At 46.3% G+C, this 19,094-nt stretch overlaps 1 protein-coding gene across 3 annotated transcripts in view; it reads right to left on the bottom strand.

The window, feature by feature from the left end:
• The window catches only part of DGKG (diacylglycerol kinase, gamma 90kDa), a 154,428-nt gene that overhangs the window by 31,526 nt on the left and 103,808 nt on the right, over positions 1-19,094 (bottom strand). For all 3 annotated transcript variants that reach the window (XM_012640413.1, XM_012640420.1, XM_012640425.1), the window contains one exon: positions 5,315-5,492. In XM_012640413.1, the coding sequence (XP_012495867.1) occupies positions 5,315-5,492 (178 nt within the window). The remainder of the gene's footprint in view (positions 1-5,314; positions 5,493-19,094) is intronic.

Below are 19,094 nucleotides of genomic sequence, written 5' to 3'. Positions count from 1 at the left end.
AAACCTGAGCATCTACCAATGGATGAATGGATAAAGAAATTGTGGTACATATACATAATGGAATATTATATGGCCACAAAAAAATGAAATCCTGCCATTGCAACAACATGGATGGAACTGGAGAACATTGTGTTAATTGAAATAAGCCAAGCACAGAAAGACAGATCTCACATGTTCTCACTCATATGTGGGAGATAAATATTAAAAACAATTGATCTGGCCAGGCACGGTGGCTCACGCCTGTAATCCTAGCACTCTGGGAGGCCGAGGCGGGTGGATCGCTCAAGGTCAGGAGTTCGAGACCAGACCAACAAGAGCGAGACCCTGTCTCTACTGAAAAATAGAAAGAAATGATCTGGACAACTAAAAAAATATATATATATAGAAAAAATTAGCCGGGCATGGTGGCACATGCCTGTAGTCCCAGCTACTTGGGAGGCTGAGGCAGGAGGATTGCTTGAGCCCAGGAGTTTGAGGTTGCTGTGAGCTAGGCTGATGTCACGGCACTCTAGCCCAGGCAACAGAGCCAGACTCTGTCTCAAAAAACAAACAAACAAACAAAAAAAACAATTGATCTCATGGATACAGAGAGTAGAACGATGATTATCAGAGGCTGGGAAGGGTAGTGGGAGGGGGGATTAAGTGGGGATGGTTAATGGGTGAGAAAATACAATTAGAGAGTTAGATAGAATGAACAATATTTGATAGCACAACAAAGTGACTATAATCAACAATAAATTAGTGTATACTTTAACTAAAAGAGTGGAATTGGAATGCTCCTAACACAAAGAAATGTTAAATACCTGAGGTGATGGAGTCCCCAATTACCCTGACTTGATTAATTCACATTTTATGCCTGTATCAAAACATCACATGTACCCTATAAAGATACACAACTATTACATAGCCATAACAATTAAAAATAAAAAAAAATTAAGTACCGTAGGAATTTAGAGGCTGGGCTCACTTCCAGGGGGGCCGCAAAAGCTCCACAAAGGGGACTGCCATGAGGTAGGCACTGCAGGAGGAGCAGACTTTCAACAGGTAGATGTGGAGTCTATCCTTGGATTGGGTCTAAATGCTTCCTCTTTCCTGAGTGCCTGGCTTGTGCAATACACACAGTAGGCTCTCTAACAAATTTTCTTTTTTTCTCTGTATTATTATTATTATTTTTTGTCTTTGGCAGAGAGCTAACAAATTTTCTAGTTGACATTAGCCACTTGGGCTAGGCTAGGAATCATTGGCTTGAGTCTTGGTTCTGTTGCCACAGCTGGACATCAATTGTATAAGCTCTACCTCTTTTCTGGGCCTCTGATTTCCCCCAACCATGAAATAGTGTTACAGAGGGTCTTGGGTATAACCTTGCTCATGGGTTTCTGGTCAGGATGACATGAAGTGAATACATGCAAAATTATTTGCAAGCCAAAATGAAATACAAATACAAGAGGCTATTTCTCACTATTCTTATTGTTGTTACAAAAACTAAAAGTAACCAATTCCATGTGCTTCTCATTTATCCAACAATGTTTTTTATTGAGTGACTACTTGGTGCCAGGCACCAGCGATACAAAGATGATTAACAGCCAGCCTCCATCCTTAGAATCTGAAAGGTCTAGGAAGGGAAACAGTAGATACAATTGGTGGCATAAATTTAATGTGCCACCACAAAGGCTGGGCTGGATTTTGGCAGGAGCTCTGCTCTTTCTTAGTGGTAGTGCAGGTAGATAGTAATGCTGAAGACAAAAACTTCAAAATCAGAAATCAACTGGCATGTTCCAGCATAAAACAGAATTAAAGGGGAGGGGAAATTTTTTTTAAAAAGTTTGAGCTTATACTATGTTCCAGGCACTTTCACATCCATCATCTTCATAACAAGTGAGGCATTATATTATGCCCATTTTATAGACGAGGATGCTGAGACTCAGGGAAGTTGGGTAAGTTCCCAAGGTTTGTAAAACTAGGAAGCATAAAGCCAAAATTTAAACCCAGGTTATCTAACTACAAGCCTAGTCTTTTTCCTGGGACTCCTTATTGCTTTTATTGCCTTCTCATCAGCTAATGTTTTATAAAACTCATTCCATGCTAATCTTGAATGACCTTTTTACTTGGATTATTTTTACCAGAAGAAAGACTAATCTTTGATAAGAGGGATTTGACAGTAACCTCTTCTATTGTCATTTCCTGTTGCCTTTCCTATGATAACCCCTTCCCTTCTGCTACTTTCTCCTGATTTCTCCCTCTCCTCCAATCCCAATGAAACTACCAAGGAGTAAAGAATCCCAACAAATAAGGAACCTTCAGAAAGAACTCCCTGTCTCTTCAGCTACCAGCCTATAAACCCTGGGACAAAACACACTGAAAGAAGGAATAAATCTGCATATAATTCTGTCCAAGAAGCAGTCCACGTAGACCAAAATCTGACTACACCTTAATTTTGTGGAGCCTTAAGGAATGTCAAACTTGCTTATTTTACAGATAAGGAAAACTGAGACCCAAGGTGAAAGGACTTGCCCAAGGTCACACACTGGTGAGAGTCAGAGTCTGAACTGGAACCCAGATCTCCTGACTCCCAGGCTAATGCTTTTTCACTAAAATCAGTGGCCTCTTCAGCTTTTCCCATTAGCAACTCAACTTCCATAAGATCACGGCCCTTTCAAGAGGAAAGCTCAGCGCTGGTGTCTCTGCAAAGCCAGAGCCAGGGCCCCCTCCTTGGCCTCCACTCTCATCAGCTCATGTCTGCCTCTAAAGAACAGGAAGTGGCTTCTTTTTTAGCTTTGAAAGCACATTGTGGGGGTGGAGAAGGGGATTTGGGGAAGAGAGTTCACGTACATGATGGCCAAGAGGCATCAGCAGATACTATACTCTTGCTTGAAGAAGGGGAAGATACAAGGTCAGACATTTCAGAGACAAACAAAGGTTGTCCTTGAGTCCTAACTAGAATATAATCTCATCGAGAGCTTCCCCATGCCCCAGGGCAGGGCTTCCCTTCCCTGCTGATTCCCTTTTCTGTTCTGACAGTGCTGGAGGTCGGCTTGAGGGTTGAGGCAGGAGCACCAGGGTGGGAAAATTTGCAGGAACTTTATACAATCTTCCATACTTCCCCCACCCTCTGCCAGCACCCACAACTTCCCCTGCCAAGGGAGGAAGGAGGAACACATTATTCAGTTTAATAATTTATACATTGAAAAGTTTACTGTGTGAAAGAAAGGGGACTTAAAAGGGCAATGGAGAAATAAAAATTCCCAAGTCCTCTCTTAAAGGATGGAGGTGTGGAGATGATGTTTTTTGATGGCATGGCCCTGGTATCTAACAGTCTGATTCTCTAATAGACCGGTATGAAACAAGCAAGTAACCCTTGCCTCTGGCAGTCAGCCAGGTTTTGTCTCCTTCTACTGGTAGGATCATATCCAACCTTAGCACTAACAGCCCGGGTCATCAAACAACACAGACCCAGATCCACAGAATGCTAGGCCTGGAAGAGACTGTGGGCATTTGTCTATATCAGGGGTTCTCAAACCTGGCAGCCCATCAGAGTCATCTGGGGAGCTCATTACAAATTTAGATTCCCAGGAACCAATCCAGACTTTGATTAGGTGGATCTGGGCTGGTGTCCAGGAATCTTCATTTTCAACAAGCAGACCTGGTTTAAGAACTAATGATCTGATTCAACATCATCTGTCTAGCTATCAAAACTTTTATGTGAGAGGCAAAGAAAACTGAGGCTCCAAAAAAATAGGTTAATAGCAGCCTTTGGACTGGAACCTGGATCCTTGCCTGCTGGTGCCAATGCTCTTGCACATGGCTCTCCCGGCCCTGCTCACCAGTGTGTTGGGGACCTGTGAGGGTCATCCGGTTCACAGGAGAATCAGCTGCCTGGAGCTTTGAGTGAATCTCCACATGGATCATCGGTGGAAGTGGCTGGTAAGGGGTCGGGTGAAGGTAGCTTTAAGGATACTCCCAGAGAGCTGTGTTCTGTATTCTGGTGGGTCAAAACCAGAAGGCCAAGCGGATGGCCTCTAAAGGGGACTATGCAGTTGTTCCAGACAGAAAGAATAGTCGGTTCATGGAAGCAGCCTGCTGCACTAGAGGAGCCAGCACAGTGGAGGCAGAGTGAGTGGAGGGGAGAGGAGCAGAAAATGAGGTCTGGGAGGTCATGGGAGGCCAGACTAGACGGGGCTTTCCAGGCTGCGTGAAGATCTTTGCCTTTTACCCTGAGCCACTGTAGGATTTTGAGGAGGCTGTCATAATCTGATATATTTTCACAGGGGTACTCTGATGTGGTGGTGAGAACAGACTTGATAGGGCAGGGGTAGAAGCAGGGAATCCAGTGAGAGGGACGTGCAGGAATACGGGGGACAGAGGAAGGCAGCTCAGACGAGCTGGTGGGAATGCAGGTGGCGAGAAGTGCTTGGATCCTGGATACCCTTTAATGGTAGAGCTCACAGATTTTCTGATGGACTGGATGTGAGCTTGAGATAAAAAGAGGAGTCAAGTGTGGTGCCAAGTGTTCTGGCTCAAGTGACGGGAAGGCTGGCATTGTCAACTGAGATGGAGAAAGCTGTGGTGGAGAGGTTTAGGGAGGGACAGTGGGAACTCAGTGTTGGGAAGCTGAGTTTGAGGTGTCTGCTGAACATACGAGGGAAGTGCGGTACAGGCTGCTGGACACACAGGCCTGGAGCTCAGGGAAAGCGGGACACCGGTCTCAAGGCATCATGAGCACACATGTGGTATTTAAATAAAATCCTACAACTGGGTGAGGTTATCAAAGAAATGAGGACAGACAGAGAAGAGAGGAGGGCCAAGGATCCTGCTGGGGGCCCCTCCAGTATGAAGAGGTCAGAGAGAAAAGAGATTGAGGAGGAGCGACCAGTGAGGCAGGAAGAAAACCAGGAGTGAGTCCTAGAAGCTAAGTGGACCAAGTGTTTCTAGGAAGAAGGAGTGACCAATTGGGTGAAAATGCCACTGACAGCTGAAGCGAGATGAGGGTTGAGAATTGGTTATTGGATTTAGCTATTGGAGAACACTGGTAACCTTGACAGGAGCAGCATTTGACTCCTAACCTCATGGAACTCCAAAGTTTGACTACTGACTATCATTTAGGACCCCACAATTGTGAATTTTGTCTTCTCAATTAGGCTGTGGACTTTGCAACATCAAGGACGATGGATCAGCATCTCCCCAGAGCACGGTTCCTTGGTGGCTGGAGGTCCCTGTGGAGCCCAGTGTAGGCCCTGAAACAGTTTGCTGACAGACCCACCTGAAGGCCCCTACCACTGGACACTGTCTAGAGCAATTATCCTTGTGCTTAGCTTACCTTGGACACAGAATTTTAGTTCCTTGGGGTCAGTGATGCCCTTTCTGCTTTCCCGGATTACAGCCCGACTCTTCTTGGTTTCTCCCCAGAGATTGGTGCCTCCATACATGCTGGGAATGTTGAGAATGGCAATGCCTTCCAGGAAGATGTTGCTCAGGTCCACCCCAACCCCGTCGCACTGGGGGACAGAGAGAAAAGGCCATCTGTTAGTGTCCTCGGTGTACCATAACCCAAGGTGCTGTGTGTGTGTGTGTGTGTGTGTGTATGTGTGTGTGTGTGTGTGTGTGTGGTGGGGGCTCTCTTAAAGGACATGACAGGTCCTCAACCTTGCCACACCATCATAAGCTGAATCTTGGGCCAGGCTGTTCAGGGTTAATGCTTTGACCGCTGTGGCGAGATGGGGAGGTCCAGTCCTGGTCAGCTCTGGGGAAGACAGCACAAGGCTCCAGGGATCATCTTTAGGTCTAGAAGTGCTTTAGGGATGGTCCCTAAATCAACTGCAAAACTGTTCTCCAGTCCAACCTCATCATCATCAATTCTGCCCCTTCCTAACCATTGTGAAGATTTAATGGGACATTGAATTCAGAATCTAACACGTAGTAGATTCTCAAGAAATGACAGAAAATTTTCATTTTACCCTCTTCTCATTTTATCCCTCCTGGGAGAAGTACAAGACTCTAAGATTTGGAAGGCTTTCAGAATTTGCCTGTCTCTTGTATCTGTATCGTAAGTGCAATTTTGGCATGAGTGCTTGCTGAGGTGGCAGAGTCTCTTTATCCAACCTCTGCCACCCACATCCCCTACCAGGTACAAAAGGACAGAGACTTGGATTTTTTTTTTATTTCAGCATATTATGGGGGTACAGATGTTTAGGTTACGTATGTTGCCCTTGCCCCCCTCCCCCCAAGTCCGAGTTTCAAATATGTCCATCCTTCAGGTGGTGCGCATTGCACTCTTTGTGTATGCATATACCTGTCCCCTCCTTCCCCCTACCCCCTACCCCCTCCTCCCTGCCCGACATCCAATAGATGTTATTCTTATATGTGCACTTAGGTGTTGATCAGTTAATACCAATTTGATGGTGAGTACATGTGGTGCTTGTCTTTCCATTCTTGGGATACCTCACTTAGTAGAATGTGTTCCAGCTCTATCCAGGAGTATACAAGAGGTGCTATATCACCATTGTTTGAGACTTGGATTTTTATGTCTCAAAAAGTCAGCTCACTTTGGCATAATGCTTACAACACAGCAAGAAATATATGAGTTCTGATCCTCATTCCTCAGGATTATAGGTAGTTTACTTCATTTACAGAAGAAGAAAACCAGACCCAAGAGGTGAGCTCAGTTATCCAAGACTACACAGCAGACAAATAACAGAGCAGGGATTCGAATTTGGGAGATTTGACTACAAAGTCCATGCTCTTTATCTTGCTTATTATGAGAAAGAAAAAATCAAAGGCATACAACATAAAAACCCACTGTGGGCTGAGTGCGGTGGCTCACACCTGTAATCCTAGCCCTTTGGGAAGCTGAGGCAGGAGGATTGTTTGAGGCCAGGAGTTTGAGATCAGCTTGAGCGAGAGCAAGACCCCGTCACCACAAAAAAATAGAAAAATTAGCTGGATATGGAAGCACACACCTGTAGTCCCAGCTACTTGGGAGGCTGAGGCAGGAGGATTGCTCGAGTCCAGGAGTTTGAGGTTATAGTGAGCTATGATGACCCCATTGCACTCTAGCCTGGGCAATAGAGCAAGACCCTGTCTAAAAAAAAAAATTCACTGTCCTCAAGGTTACCTACAAACCTAAACTTCCAGAGATTTCTCAGCAGTGGAGGAATAGAAAAGTAGGGCTTGTGGTCATTCATATTGACTCCTGCTTTCTTTGACGTTCTTAACTTATGCTATCTTATCTCTATGACTTGTTTTCCCGATTACAAGATGGAATAGAGTGAGTTTCTCTGGTAACTGGGAACTCACTTTTTCATTGGGAAGTTCTGGTAATTTGAAAGGTCTCTTTATGTTGACCCAGATTCTGTCTTCTTCTTGCTTCCACCCATTGGTCCTATTCTCTCTTCTGAAACCAGACAGAATGACCCTCCTTTCTCTTCATGGGGCCAGCCCACAGGATCCACTATAATCATCCTCATTTACTATCATGCATTTGTATTAAGCATTGCCGCCCACCACATAAGATTTTATACATGTCTCATTTATTGTCTTCATAATAGTCAGTTAATTACATTTGGGGGAACTGAGGCACAGATAAAGTTATGCAACTTGCCCAAAGGCACACATCTTACGAGTGGAAGTGCACAGATTTGACGGCAGCCAATCAGAGCCTAAATCCTTTTTTTTTTCTTTCTGTTTCTAGGGATCCAAAGAGAGCTTAAGTCTTTCTCTCTCCTCCCTGTCCCACCACTGGTTGTGCTCCTCTGGATTGAGCACTGTCAACTTCCTTAACCCTCTCCTGTGGGACTTAGTTTTCAGACCTTTTCCCATCCTGGCTGCCCTGTTTTGCACACACTCCAGTTGGTTACCCTCCTATTGGTAAGGTCCCCAGCGTTGAAAACAGTATCAACAACAGGATCTGATGGGGCAGATGGCAACAACACCAGCACTTCCTGAGGCTGGAATTTGATAACACTCTCATGCCCCAGAAATGAGATAATGTGCAAGGCCCATGTAAGAGCTCCATACACGTTACCCATCATCATTCTCCTTGTTGTCAATATGACCAAAGTGGCACTAGCCCTTTTGTTAGCAGCCAGACGACAGCATCACTTCAGCTTGAGTAGGTGGTGGTCTCAGGTACTGAACCTTCACCCCATGATCTATTTCTCAGCCAGCTCTTCCCTATCCTGAACTTGCGTAGGGTTTTAAAAAACAAACACAAGACTTTACATTTATGTTAATTAATTTCATTTGGCTTTCAGCCCAGGCATCCTCCAGTCCACCCAGCTTATTTCAAATCTTTATTCTGTGACCCTTTGTCATAGCTCTCCCATTGTTTGAGGATTAAGTCATTAATATGTGTGTATACAGGGCAGCAACAGTGACTGAGTCCTCCCCTTGGTCAGTTTAATACCCCAAACGTGGTGCATTAACACCCCTTGGGGTGTGGCTGCTTTATCAAGCCTGCGTCTTCTGGGCTGTCCTCTCACCCAGCCCACTTTTCATTACAAGGCAGACTCACAGAAGTTAGAGATGAGAGGAACCTGAGAGAATATGCCCTATCTTTCATAAATGAGGCCCTGTGAGATTAAGAAACTTCCCTGTGGTCATCCAACTGATGTATTAATGGTGGAGCTAATACGTATCCTCATCTCCAGACCTCAATCCTGTGTTCTTTCTGCTAAAACATAAGACCTTGTGCTGAGATCAAATAGCATTTCCCAAATGACCACCCTACCTATAATCTCTATCAGAAAAGGAATAAGAGAATTCATATTAAGTCACCAGTATCTGTATGTAGATGACAAATACTTGGTTAATAATCTGTTCTAGAATCTTGCCAGGGATCAGAATAAAGTATATTAGTCTGTGCTCTTCAGAATATGCCCTACTCTCATTTTTTGGAAACTGTGGTAACATTTGTCTGTTTGCCTCTCACTGGATAGAACCTACTCGGTTTTCTAGATTTGTCCAGGTGGCCCCTGAATGACATCTACAGGCTTGTCCAGCAACTTGGATTCAAATACATTTGTGTTTTCCAAGGCCAGTTAGTTCTCCATTGATCTACCCTGGGCTCTGGTAGCCACCTCTAACATCTGTTCTTCCATTTTTAGTTTAGGGCCACTTTCTCTGAAAAAGGTAAAAACTCATCCAGAATGGCAAAATCCTATTGAACTATGCTTTTCATTTTTTTTTTTCTCGGCCTCAAACATTGTCTAACATTCTACTTGGCTTTCGGTTTGCCTGAAGCCTGAAGACCTTTAAGGTCTGAGTCGCTTTTTTTTTTGAGACAGAGTCTCACTCTACTGCCCTGAGTAGAGTGCCGTGGCGTCAGCCTAGCTCACAGCAACCTCAGACTCCTGGGCTCAAGTGATCCTCCTGCCTCAGCCTCCCGAGTAGCTGGGAGTACAGGCATGCGCCACCATGCCCGACTAATTTTTTCTATATATTTTTAGTTGTCCATCTAATTCCTTTCTATTTTTAGTAGAGACGGGGTCTCGCTCTTGCTCAGGCTGGTCTCAAACTCCTGAGCTCAAACAATCTGTCCACCTTGGCCTCCCAAAGTGCTAGGATTACAGTCGTGACCCACTGCGCCCGGCCCTGAGTCGCTTTTGTGTATTCACACCTGGTTGCATGCCGATCCCTGCCTTTGCGTGTGTGTGCACACTCTCCTTAAAGCATGGGCTCAACCAGCTCTCCCTGCTGCTGTCAGTGATTTAAACTCAAAAACCAAACTCCTTTCTCTTTTCTTCTCTATGTGATTGATGTGTTAGAAATTCATTTTGGAATGTCTTCCACACTTCCATCCTTCATACACATATTCCTAATTAGGGATTTAGGCTAGAGCCCCACTGGGACGCACTTTCCCTTATCCTTATAACACTTTCTAGATGAACAGTCACTTCTCCTCTTGGTTGTAGTTACTTCCACATCACCTCAATTTACTCAATGATGGTCAAAATATCTCTGAAAACATCCCCCTGTCTTCTGAGAGGTAATAATAATAATAACAATATTAGCAACTCTTGCTTGGTGAGAGCTTCCTTGGGCACTGTGTTAGGATTCACCCACATTATCTCTTGGGAACCTCACATGAACACAATGAGGGAGGCACCATTGCTACCCCCAATGGACACGGTCTCGCAGAGGGCTAAGGTACTTACTCAAGGGTATATAACTTGCCACGCTACAAGATGGCAGAGCTAGGCTGCAAACGCAGGCAGCCAGAAACCAGATCCTATGCTGGAGATGAGTCAGTGAGACATATCAGGAATTTTGCTGATGCTAGACTTATAGCAAAATTAAACTTACAGCTGTTTGAATAATTGAAATCTCCCACCATTGCTCAATCTTATACAGTGCTTAGAGCAGTGCCTGGCACGTCAATGTTGGATATTTGTATTATTATATCTTGTCTCTGTGCCAGGTTTGCAAAAAAAAAAAAAAAGTATACCACCAGCACAGACCTTGGCAAATAGCATTCCACAAAGTCACCTTTATTCCTTACTGCAGTTTTAAGTCTCCTCCATCTCTATCCACAGCCAGCTACCAGTGTTAACTATCACCTTGGTAAAACGTTAACCTTTCCCTGGAAGAGCAGACAGTCTTTGCTCTGCTTTCTGACAGTTTGTTCCCTTCTCCTATTATCTCTTTGGGTCTTATGTAGGCTGTAGAGGGGTCAAAAAGAAGAGAAGAGGTGGGAGGGCCCTGGGGTCTGTGTGACTTTGGCGTCCCCCACCGTTGGAATGCACCTACTTGGAAAATGAGAAGTAATGTCTTGGAAAGAACATGCCTAGGCTTGGAGACAGAGAAATATGGGTTGAAATCTTGGCTATGTCACTGCAGGCTGTGTGATCCTGGGTTGGTTCCTTAACCTCTCTGGGCTTTAATTTGTCGTGTGGGAAATGAAGGATGGGGAATAACATCTACCTCAAGGGGTCGGTTGGTCTCTGGAAGGCAGTACCACTCCATGACTGTGTTATCATTAGTTTCCCCAACCCCTGTGCCATGAGGAATATTTCTTCCTGAAATCACTCCCTCACTACATGAGACTTTGCTGGAAGCATTTTAATGGCCTTTTGGCTCGACCCATGCTGGTGAGAGCCTTGCCAGCCCACACCTGCATGCCCTTTCTCCGGAGTTCTTGGCCTAGCGATCATTCACTGATTTCCTTCAAAACCCCAGGCTCGCTTGGCTCTGGGGAAAGGTGGAAGGCTGCTGTGCTGAGTCTGGGAACGTGGAGCCGAGACTGGAACGCTGTCGGCCTAAATGGAACACGGGCCCCGGGGCCCGCTCCCCGGCGGGTTCCTGAGCTATATCCTCCAACTGTTCCATGACGTCATCCGGCCCCCTCCCCCTGCGCCGACCCGGGGCGGCTGCTGGGGCGAGCGAAGGAGGGCGGCGGTCCCTGCGCGCATCGTTAGCCATCCTAACCTAGGACTGGGCGAGCAGGCCGCCCTCCAAGCGGGGGCTGCTCTGCCGCGGAACCCAGGTATTTATAGCCCGGCGTGGGGCCGAAACAGAGAGCTCTTGTCCCCAGCGGCGAGCGCGCGCACGCCCGAAATCGTGCTGCGGGTGTGCCCCGGCCGCCAGGTGCTGCGGGCGTGGCGCGGGAGGGGGGGCGCGCCGAGGCCGGCCCCGCTCCTGTCGCTCGGAGGCAGTTCGGGGGCGCGTGTGAACCCAGGCCGCAGCGGTCCGCGCCGCCTCCTCCCAGGCCCCGGCAGCTGGCGGCCACGTTCGACGTTGGTCCCCCTTGCGAAGACAGGGCCCCTCGGGTCCGGCTTCTTCCCCAGCCGGAGTAGGCAGGTGGGGTCGGTGGGCGGCCGGCGTGCAGAGACTGGGTTAGGAGGCCAGAGCGTGCTTCTGTGCAAATGAAACGCACGGGGAATTCGTATTCATCCCCACCTCGGCCCTTGATGGCGCGGATCCCTACGGCCACGTAATTCTGGGCAGAACCGGGACCCGCCAGGCCTTCCGCTCTCGCCGGGAGGGACGGAGACCGACCGAGGACAGGGCGGGCGGGCGCCGCCGCTTCCCCTGCCGCTGCCGGCGTCGCCGCGCGCTCCTGCCTCCCTGCCCGCCCGCCGCGGCGACCTCAAAAGGCGGCGGACGAGGCCTCCGCCTTCCCGGCCCTGCCAGTCCTATTTCTGAAGGTCCTTAGGGGAGGAGATTCCACAGTTTATTTGATGACCCGTTTCAGTTTTTAGCAACTAGGAAATTCTCCCTTCTTTTAACCTCGATTCACCGTGCCACAGATGAGGTTGATTTTCTCTGGTTTGGACGCAGGGTGTTTGTTTGTTTGTTTGTTTCAGAGCCCTGCGTTTGGGCTGTGTCTGGCCTCAGGAATGACCTTCTCCATGCCAGATGGGAGGTGGAACTCCAGGCCTCCACGGTTTGTCCCCTTTCAGCTTGAAATCTTCTCTTTCTTGGGTACCACTACCACAGCGCTATGCTCCCTCCCATCTTCGAGGACTCTTTCTCGGTCTTCCTTTTTAAAATCTTTTTATTGTGGGTATTTCCAAACATATAGGAAAGTAGAAAGAATAATACACCCAAACCCAGCCTCAGCAATTAGCAACTCTAGCAACTCTTAGCTAATCTTGTTTTAACTCTATCCCAGTTCACTTTCCCACCTCCATATTTAACTATTTTATAGCAAATTCCTGAGATTCTATAATTTTATCCATAAAGACGTATGTATCGTTAAATAAGGACTAAAAAAAAGAATTACCCCAATACTATTATCATTCTTAAAAAGTAACAGTAATTCCTTAATGTCAGTAAATATCCAGTAATTGTTCAAATTTCCTCAATGGTCTCATTTTTTTTCTAGTTGGTTTGTCTGAAAGGTTTTCGCATTGCATTGGTTGATATATCTCTTAGGCTTCTTTCGCTCTAAATCCCCTATTCTTTTTTCCTTTTATTTATTCAAGAAATGGGTCATTTGTCCTGTAGAGCAGTGCTTCTCAAACTTTACTGTGCACACAGATCACTTCAGGGTCTTATTAAAAAGCGTATTCTAGGCTGGATGTGGTGACTCACGCCTATAATCCCAGCACTTTGGGAAGCCAAGGTGGGAGGATGGCTTGAGGCCAGGAGTTCGAGGTTACAGTGAGCTATGATTGTGCTACTGCACTCACTCCAGCCTGGGCAACAGAGCAAGATCCTATCTCTAAAAAAAAAAAAAAGCAGATTCAAGGTGGGGCCTGAGACTCTGCATTTGTGACACGTTCCCTGGTGATGGACCACACTTTGAGTAGTAAGGCTGTAGGATTTCCCAGATTCTTCTGGACTTTGCTGACTGTATTGGTGAGGTATGTTTTAAACATATTCTTAGTGTATCTCCTGTATTTTCACTAAATTGATATTTTAGAGGCCTGATCAGATTCAGGACTGGCTTTTTGGCCAAGAATATTTCATTAGTGGGGCTATGTTGCCTTTTGCATCTCATTAGGAGGCACATAATTTGGTTGTCTCTTTTTTGTGATGCTAGATTGACCAGTGGGTTCAGGTGTTGTCAGCCTAAACCTTCTGTTACAGAATTCTTCATCAGACAATGATCATCCTTCCCTAGACTCATTATTATAGTTTCCTAATGGTAGGATGCCCGTGAGGACACCCTAGCACCCTCCCTGTACCTTTCTTCCAAGTCTCTACAGATGCTATTTTCTCCATTGATTCTTTCCTGTATACTCTCCAGAAAGGATCTGTCTCTCTCTTTCTCTCTTCTCTGCATCTCTCATGGAATCAAAGTCCAGAGGGTCTTGAAAGGTCACTCAGTCCAATTACCTCATTTTTATAGGTGAGCAAACTGAAGCGAAAGAAGTTGAGGGAATGGTCCAGTGTTGCATGGCTAATTAGAGTAAGCGGATCTGGAATTAGAACTGGGATCAATTGGCTTGACAGCCAGGAAGTCAGGAGTGACTTTATAAAGAGGAATTTTGGCCACTGGATGAGGGCCAAAACACAGAATCTTAGAATGGTAAAGCCAGATGGAACGTTAGCGATCACTCCTAATTACCAAAATGAGAACAATGAAGCCTAAAGTTGGAAAGTGACTTTCTCTGATTACATAGCTATCTCCTGGAGGAGACAGGGCTTAACTAGGGACTCTAGGGTGAGTAGGGGAGGTGGCAGTGAGGGAACAGAATTGGAACAGCCATATAGTTTGGTGGCACACAGGGCTGGGGAGGGAAGATGGGATCTAAAAGGGTAATATGATTGAGGGAAAGGTCTTTTGTGGATATTGGAGGCAGAAGAGATGCTCAGTTAATACTTTCTGGGTGAATGAATGCACAGAGAGAAGAGGAAGTTGGAATGGCTAGGCTGGGAAGTAGAGGGAGTAGGAGAGACAGATGCTGGAGAGAGTGGTAGGACATTGGTCTGGGGATGACACTGGGGTCCTTTCTTTCCCAGTGAGTGAGAGAACTAGGCTGGGGGTAGCTCTTTTGAAGAGGGAAGTAGTGAAACACTGGGGCGTGTCTAGGGAAAACAGTATTTCAGTTGCATTGGGGAGGAAGAGGGAGGGCTAAGGAAGACGTGGACAACATCCTGACACACTTGGACAGGAGTTTTGATGGGCTGAGAGGGGCTTAGGCAGGGTGAAGGTGGCCTCCCTTGATGCCTGGGCTCTGTGTCGAGCCTCAGACAGACACTAAAAGGCAAAGAGGTGGCTGACATACACTTGACCAAAATCCTCCCCTGTCCCTCAACACACACTGCCTCTTTTTTGAAGGAATAGGACACTGACAGGCATTAGGCAAAGAGAAAGCACCTTGTGCAGGCCCAGGGGCCTGTAGGGCTCGGTAAGGATGGGGATGGTAGCTCATTTAACATGAGAGCACTTCTTCTACGGCAGGAAGGGAAGAGTTTCTCTCTGTGAATTAGCTTGGCAAGTTGGAATGTGAGGCAGACTATGGGAAAGGCTGGACCCCTTCGGGTCCCCTTTGGCTTGGAAAGAGGAGAGTAGCTAAGGAAGAAGGTTAGCCAAGGCCTAGTAAATGCCAGTTATGGTATCCTGAATTGTTTTGTGCAGAGCCACAGAATCGGAGCCTACTTTTTTTTTCCTGCTATACATACTGCCTACATTGCCCATCAGCTCTTTTCTGCCTGTTAAAATCTACCCCTCCGGCTCAAAAGCTTTCTCCTCTATGAGGCTTTTCCCAGTGCTCTAGCTAGAAACTGGTCATCTCCTTCTCTGAATTTTCATTGCTTTCTTTTTTCCTCTTATACAAAATTTATATTCTGCCAGGTATTATGCATATTTGCCTGTCCCCAAAGTGACTTTAAGCTCATAGAAGGTGGGGCCATATGTCACATAGCTCTGTGTTCTCCATAGTTCCTGACATGTCTTACCCATATCATGTGTCCACTATAACTATTTGTGCATTGAAGGATTGTGTGGAGAAATCCTAAAATGGAAACTAAGATGTTGTTTGAAAAAATCTGACAAGACTTCCTTCCTTCCAGATGAATTCTCCCAACGTCTCTGGATGAATATAGTGACCAAATAAAGTGGACTGAATTTCTAGGATAGGGAGAGATATGGAAGGTTAATCTAAGTCTGCGTGAAGTAGTCTTCTGATCACAGCTAAAGGAAATTCATTCGTGAACACCTGGTAACAAGAGTAGACCACATGAAGCACGTTTTATGTGAGAGACACATTAAAAGAACACAAAAGCACTCATTGATCCATCAAGAATGATGAGAACCTACTTACTCTGTGCTGGACTCTGGGGATGGAGCAGAAATGGGACACAGTCCGTCCCCAAGGTGTTCACAGCAGGTCAATGCTAGAGGCAATGGGGGGTTGCTAAATGCTTAACAGCAGGCTCTGGGCAGGCTGCACAGGGGTGTGGGGGGGCCCTCACTGTGTCCCACGGTGTATGACATCGCTGAAAGGAGAGTTGGGAAGGGATGCACCAGCAAGCAAGCTGGCTCTGGGACACAGTAGCTGGAAGCAACGAGACAGAAAAGGAAGTAGATATCTGAATATCTTCAGGGCCTGTGGCCAGAACAGAGAAATTTATTGGGAGTGAAAGAAAAACAGCCAGGGCAAACACTGATACTTGTTTTCTCTAGAGAAGAACCAGAGAGAGTGTTTTTAGTGGCAATAATCTGATGTGTAGTGGGAGGAAAGAAAAGGTGATATATGGAGTGGCACCAATGAATGGTGACAGCATTATTGGAAAGACAGGCCAGTACAATCTACATATTAATACAAGAATTGGCCTGGCATGTAGGTGACTTTCAGGACAGTGGCATCCCGTGCATTTGGAGGGGCTGTTTTATGTCGTTTTAGGAGCTGATGTCTATTTTGGGCAGTTAGATAATTAGTTAATACTAATGCACACATATGTTATATAATATTAATATATATCATTTGTTGAGTAACTGTTATGCACCAGGTACTTCAATATATTTTATGTTTAATCCTTACAACCCTGCAAGGTCAGTATTTGTATTCCTGTTTTTACAGATGAGGAAAGTTTGACCTAATGAAACTAAGGAAGGAACTTCTTTTCCAAATTTTTCAAGGTTTGTGTTACCTTGAAACCTTCACAAACCTGCAGGTTTCCTGCATGAGATGCAAGCGACAAGATCAAGAAGCTGTTCAACTTCGAGAGCATGTACCTGATGCCTGTTAATCTTGTGCTTTGTTACCTATGAGACACATTTGGAGCATTGTAGACACAAGGATTCGATTTTTCATTTTAAGGAGGACACTAAAAAATTGAAGTCTATCAAGAGAAGAGTGGTCATGATAGTCATGTGTCTATACATCGAGTCCTAGAAGGAATTGGGGCCATTTAGCTCAGGGGAGATAAATAGGAGACAACATAGAAGATACATCTTCAGCCCTCTGAAGGCCAGCCATGTGGAGGAGTGAGGAGTGTAGTTCTGTGTGCCCCCTGAGGGTGAAAATAGGCCCAGTGGATGGGGAGCTCAGTTATGCACCCTGTACACACTTACTGTGCACCTATTTTGCTCCAAGCATTGTGCTAAGTTCTGACTAGGGAAGGAGATGATGAGGAATGGGACACACAAATCCTCGTTCAACATCAGGAAGAACTTTCTGAAAGTCAGAGCTGTCCAGTAATGCAACAGGCTGCCTGAAAAGTAGTGAGTTTCCTGTCTTTGGAGGTTTTAGGAGGAGGCTTGAATGCCCACTTATCAGAATGTGCTAGAATGAATCTTTTGTTGAATGGAAAGTGGGACTAAATCCCTTTCCAGTTCAGAGATTCCGAGTATATGTTCAGCTTTGCTCTGGCAGGCTAGGGTGTGCTGTACTGAAAAAGTGTCATCCCGACCCCCCACTTCTTCCCAGGCTTGTCTTCCCAGCCGTCTGCTCTGCGTTCTCTGACAGTGAGCTGCGGTGGGCCAGTTAGACTGGAAAGAGGCTGCCATCTGTGACAGGGATGATGGAGTTCTGGCGGGTTTGTGTGGGCTCAAGGAATGCGGCATTGAAGCCATGTACACACAACCTGCTTAAGAACATCCCATGAGCAGAAAATATTTTCTTCCTCTTTAGCCCTCCTCTGTTGCTGTGCCAGGCGGGCACAATGGTGCCTTTGAGAGGGGCAGCTGGAAGGGGGTGTTGGCAGGCAGGCTGGAAGTAGAACGTTGCAGCTGGGGATGGGGGGGCCCAAAATTCATTTCCAGGAGTGAGCCGGCACTGGGTGCCAGTTTCCAAAACAAAACTGCTATTTCTCAGAGCTCACGGTGGTGGGTTGCCTCAGAGTTGGACAGAAGGCAAAGCTGTTTCCTATCCGCTGCTCCACCCTCCCCAAGTTTTTAAAAAAACCTGATGTGTTGAGGCATTCTTGCTCCGGATGCAGATTAACAGGCTTTGCTGTCTGTCTGGGGAGCTGAGGCCAACCTGGGGTGGATGGTGCTTAGGGAGGGGTCAAACTTTCCTGCAGACAAAGCCTGGCCGATGGCCATAGGACTGGCAGGGCTCAGGGGCAGCTAGGCTTCTGGGCCACCAGAGAGGGCTTGGAATGGAGACCCCTTCTTCCCTGTAGGGTCACTTCCTCTGACCCCACAGCCGCCCAGCACCCTTGCTGCCACATGGGCTCTGCCTACTCACTGTCTTAACTCTGTTTGGTGGGAAAGAGGTGGGAGAACCCTGGCATTTCCTGTCCCCATTTGCAGTTGTCCCAGACCCTCTGCTACTTTCAAAGATCCCAGCAACAGCTCAGAGATGGGCGTGGGAGGTCTTCCTACTTGCTGCACAGTTAGGAGAAGGCCTGAGTGCCAGCCATCTCCCCCTTTGTGTTACGAATGGAGCAAGGATCCTTTTTATTCTGGTGGCTTCCAACAAAAAGGTGTGACTTGAGTCTGGTCAGGTGATGATTTCTATTAGTGTTTACACTAATTATGGAATGTTTCACGCTTGTTCAATTTTACAACCGACATATAACTATGGAGAAATTACTTCATTTTGGGCACTGTGCTAGGCCTGGGGAAACAGAATGAATAAGAGAAAGTTTTTGCTTCAGAAAGCTGATTTCCTGATAATATAGGGAGTCCTGAAGGGGAGCCCCTTGATCAGCTAGCTACATAGACACGTGTTTTAGGTGGAAAGCAGAAGTGCAACGCAGAGCCCATCTCCTACTGCAGATACTGTGGCGTTGTTGGGGGCACGTGGGCCTGGGATCTCAGACCTAGGCTCGAAACGTATCTAATCTTGGAGTGTCCCTACTTATCTATTTCCTTGTGTGAATAATGGGAATAATACACACCAGGCAGACTGGCTGTGAAGATGCAGTAAGGCAAGGAGGGAAGTGCCAGGGCAGAGCTTGCGACATGGCACGTGCTCAGTATTATTAACTTGTTGATCCTAATGGACTTGGGATACAATGGGGTGTAGTATTTACTCATTCCCTTGTTAGAGACTATGCCCTTTCTTAAACAGTCAACCCTTCTACCTTCTTAATTCCTCTTCTGGTGAAGGCTAGGATCAGAAAGCTTAAGACTTCAGAGACTAAGTGAGAAAAACAAAGAGCTTTCCAACGAGACATATTTATATACAATATTCTGTGTTTAATAACCCAGTTGTAGAGGAAGAAAAGGATTGTAATGTTTCTCTTTCCTGAAGTTCCCGAAT

This window comes from Propithecus coquereli, unplaced genomic scaffold, assembly GCF_000956105.1.
Source record: "Propithecus coquereli isolate 6110/MARCELLA unplaced genomic scaffold, Pcoq_1.0 Scaffold10, whole genome shotgun sequence".
Classification (NCBI taxonomy): domain Eukaryota; kingdom Metazoa; phylum Chordata; class Mammalia; order Primates; family Indriidae; genus Propithecus; species Propithecus coquereli.
Note: the sequence above shows the minus strand (reverse complement) of the source record. Positions and strands in the feature narration are given on the sequence as shown.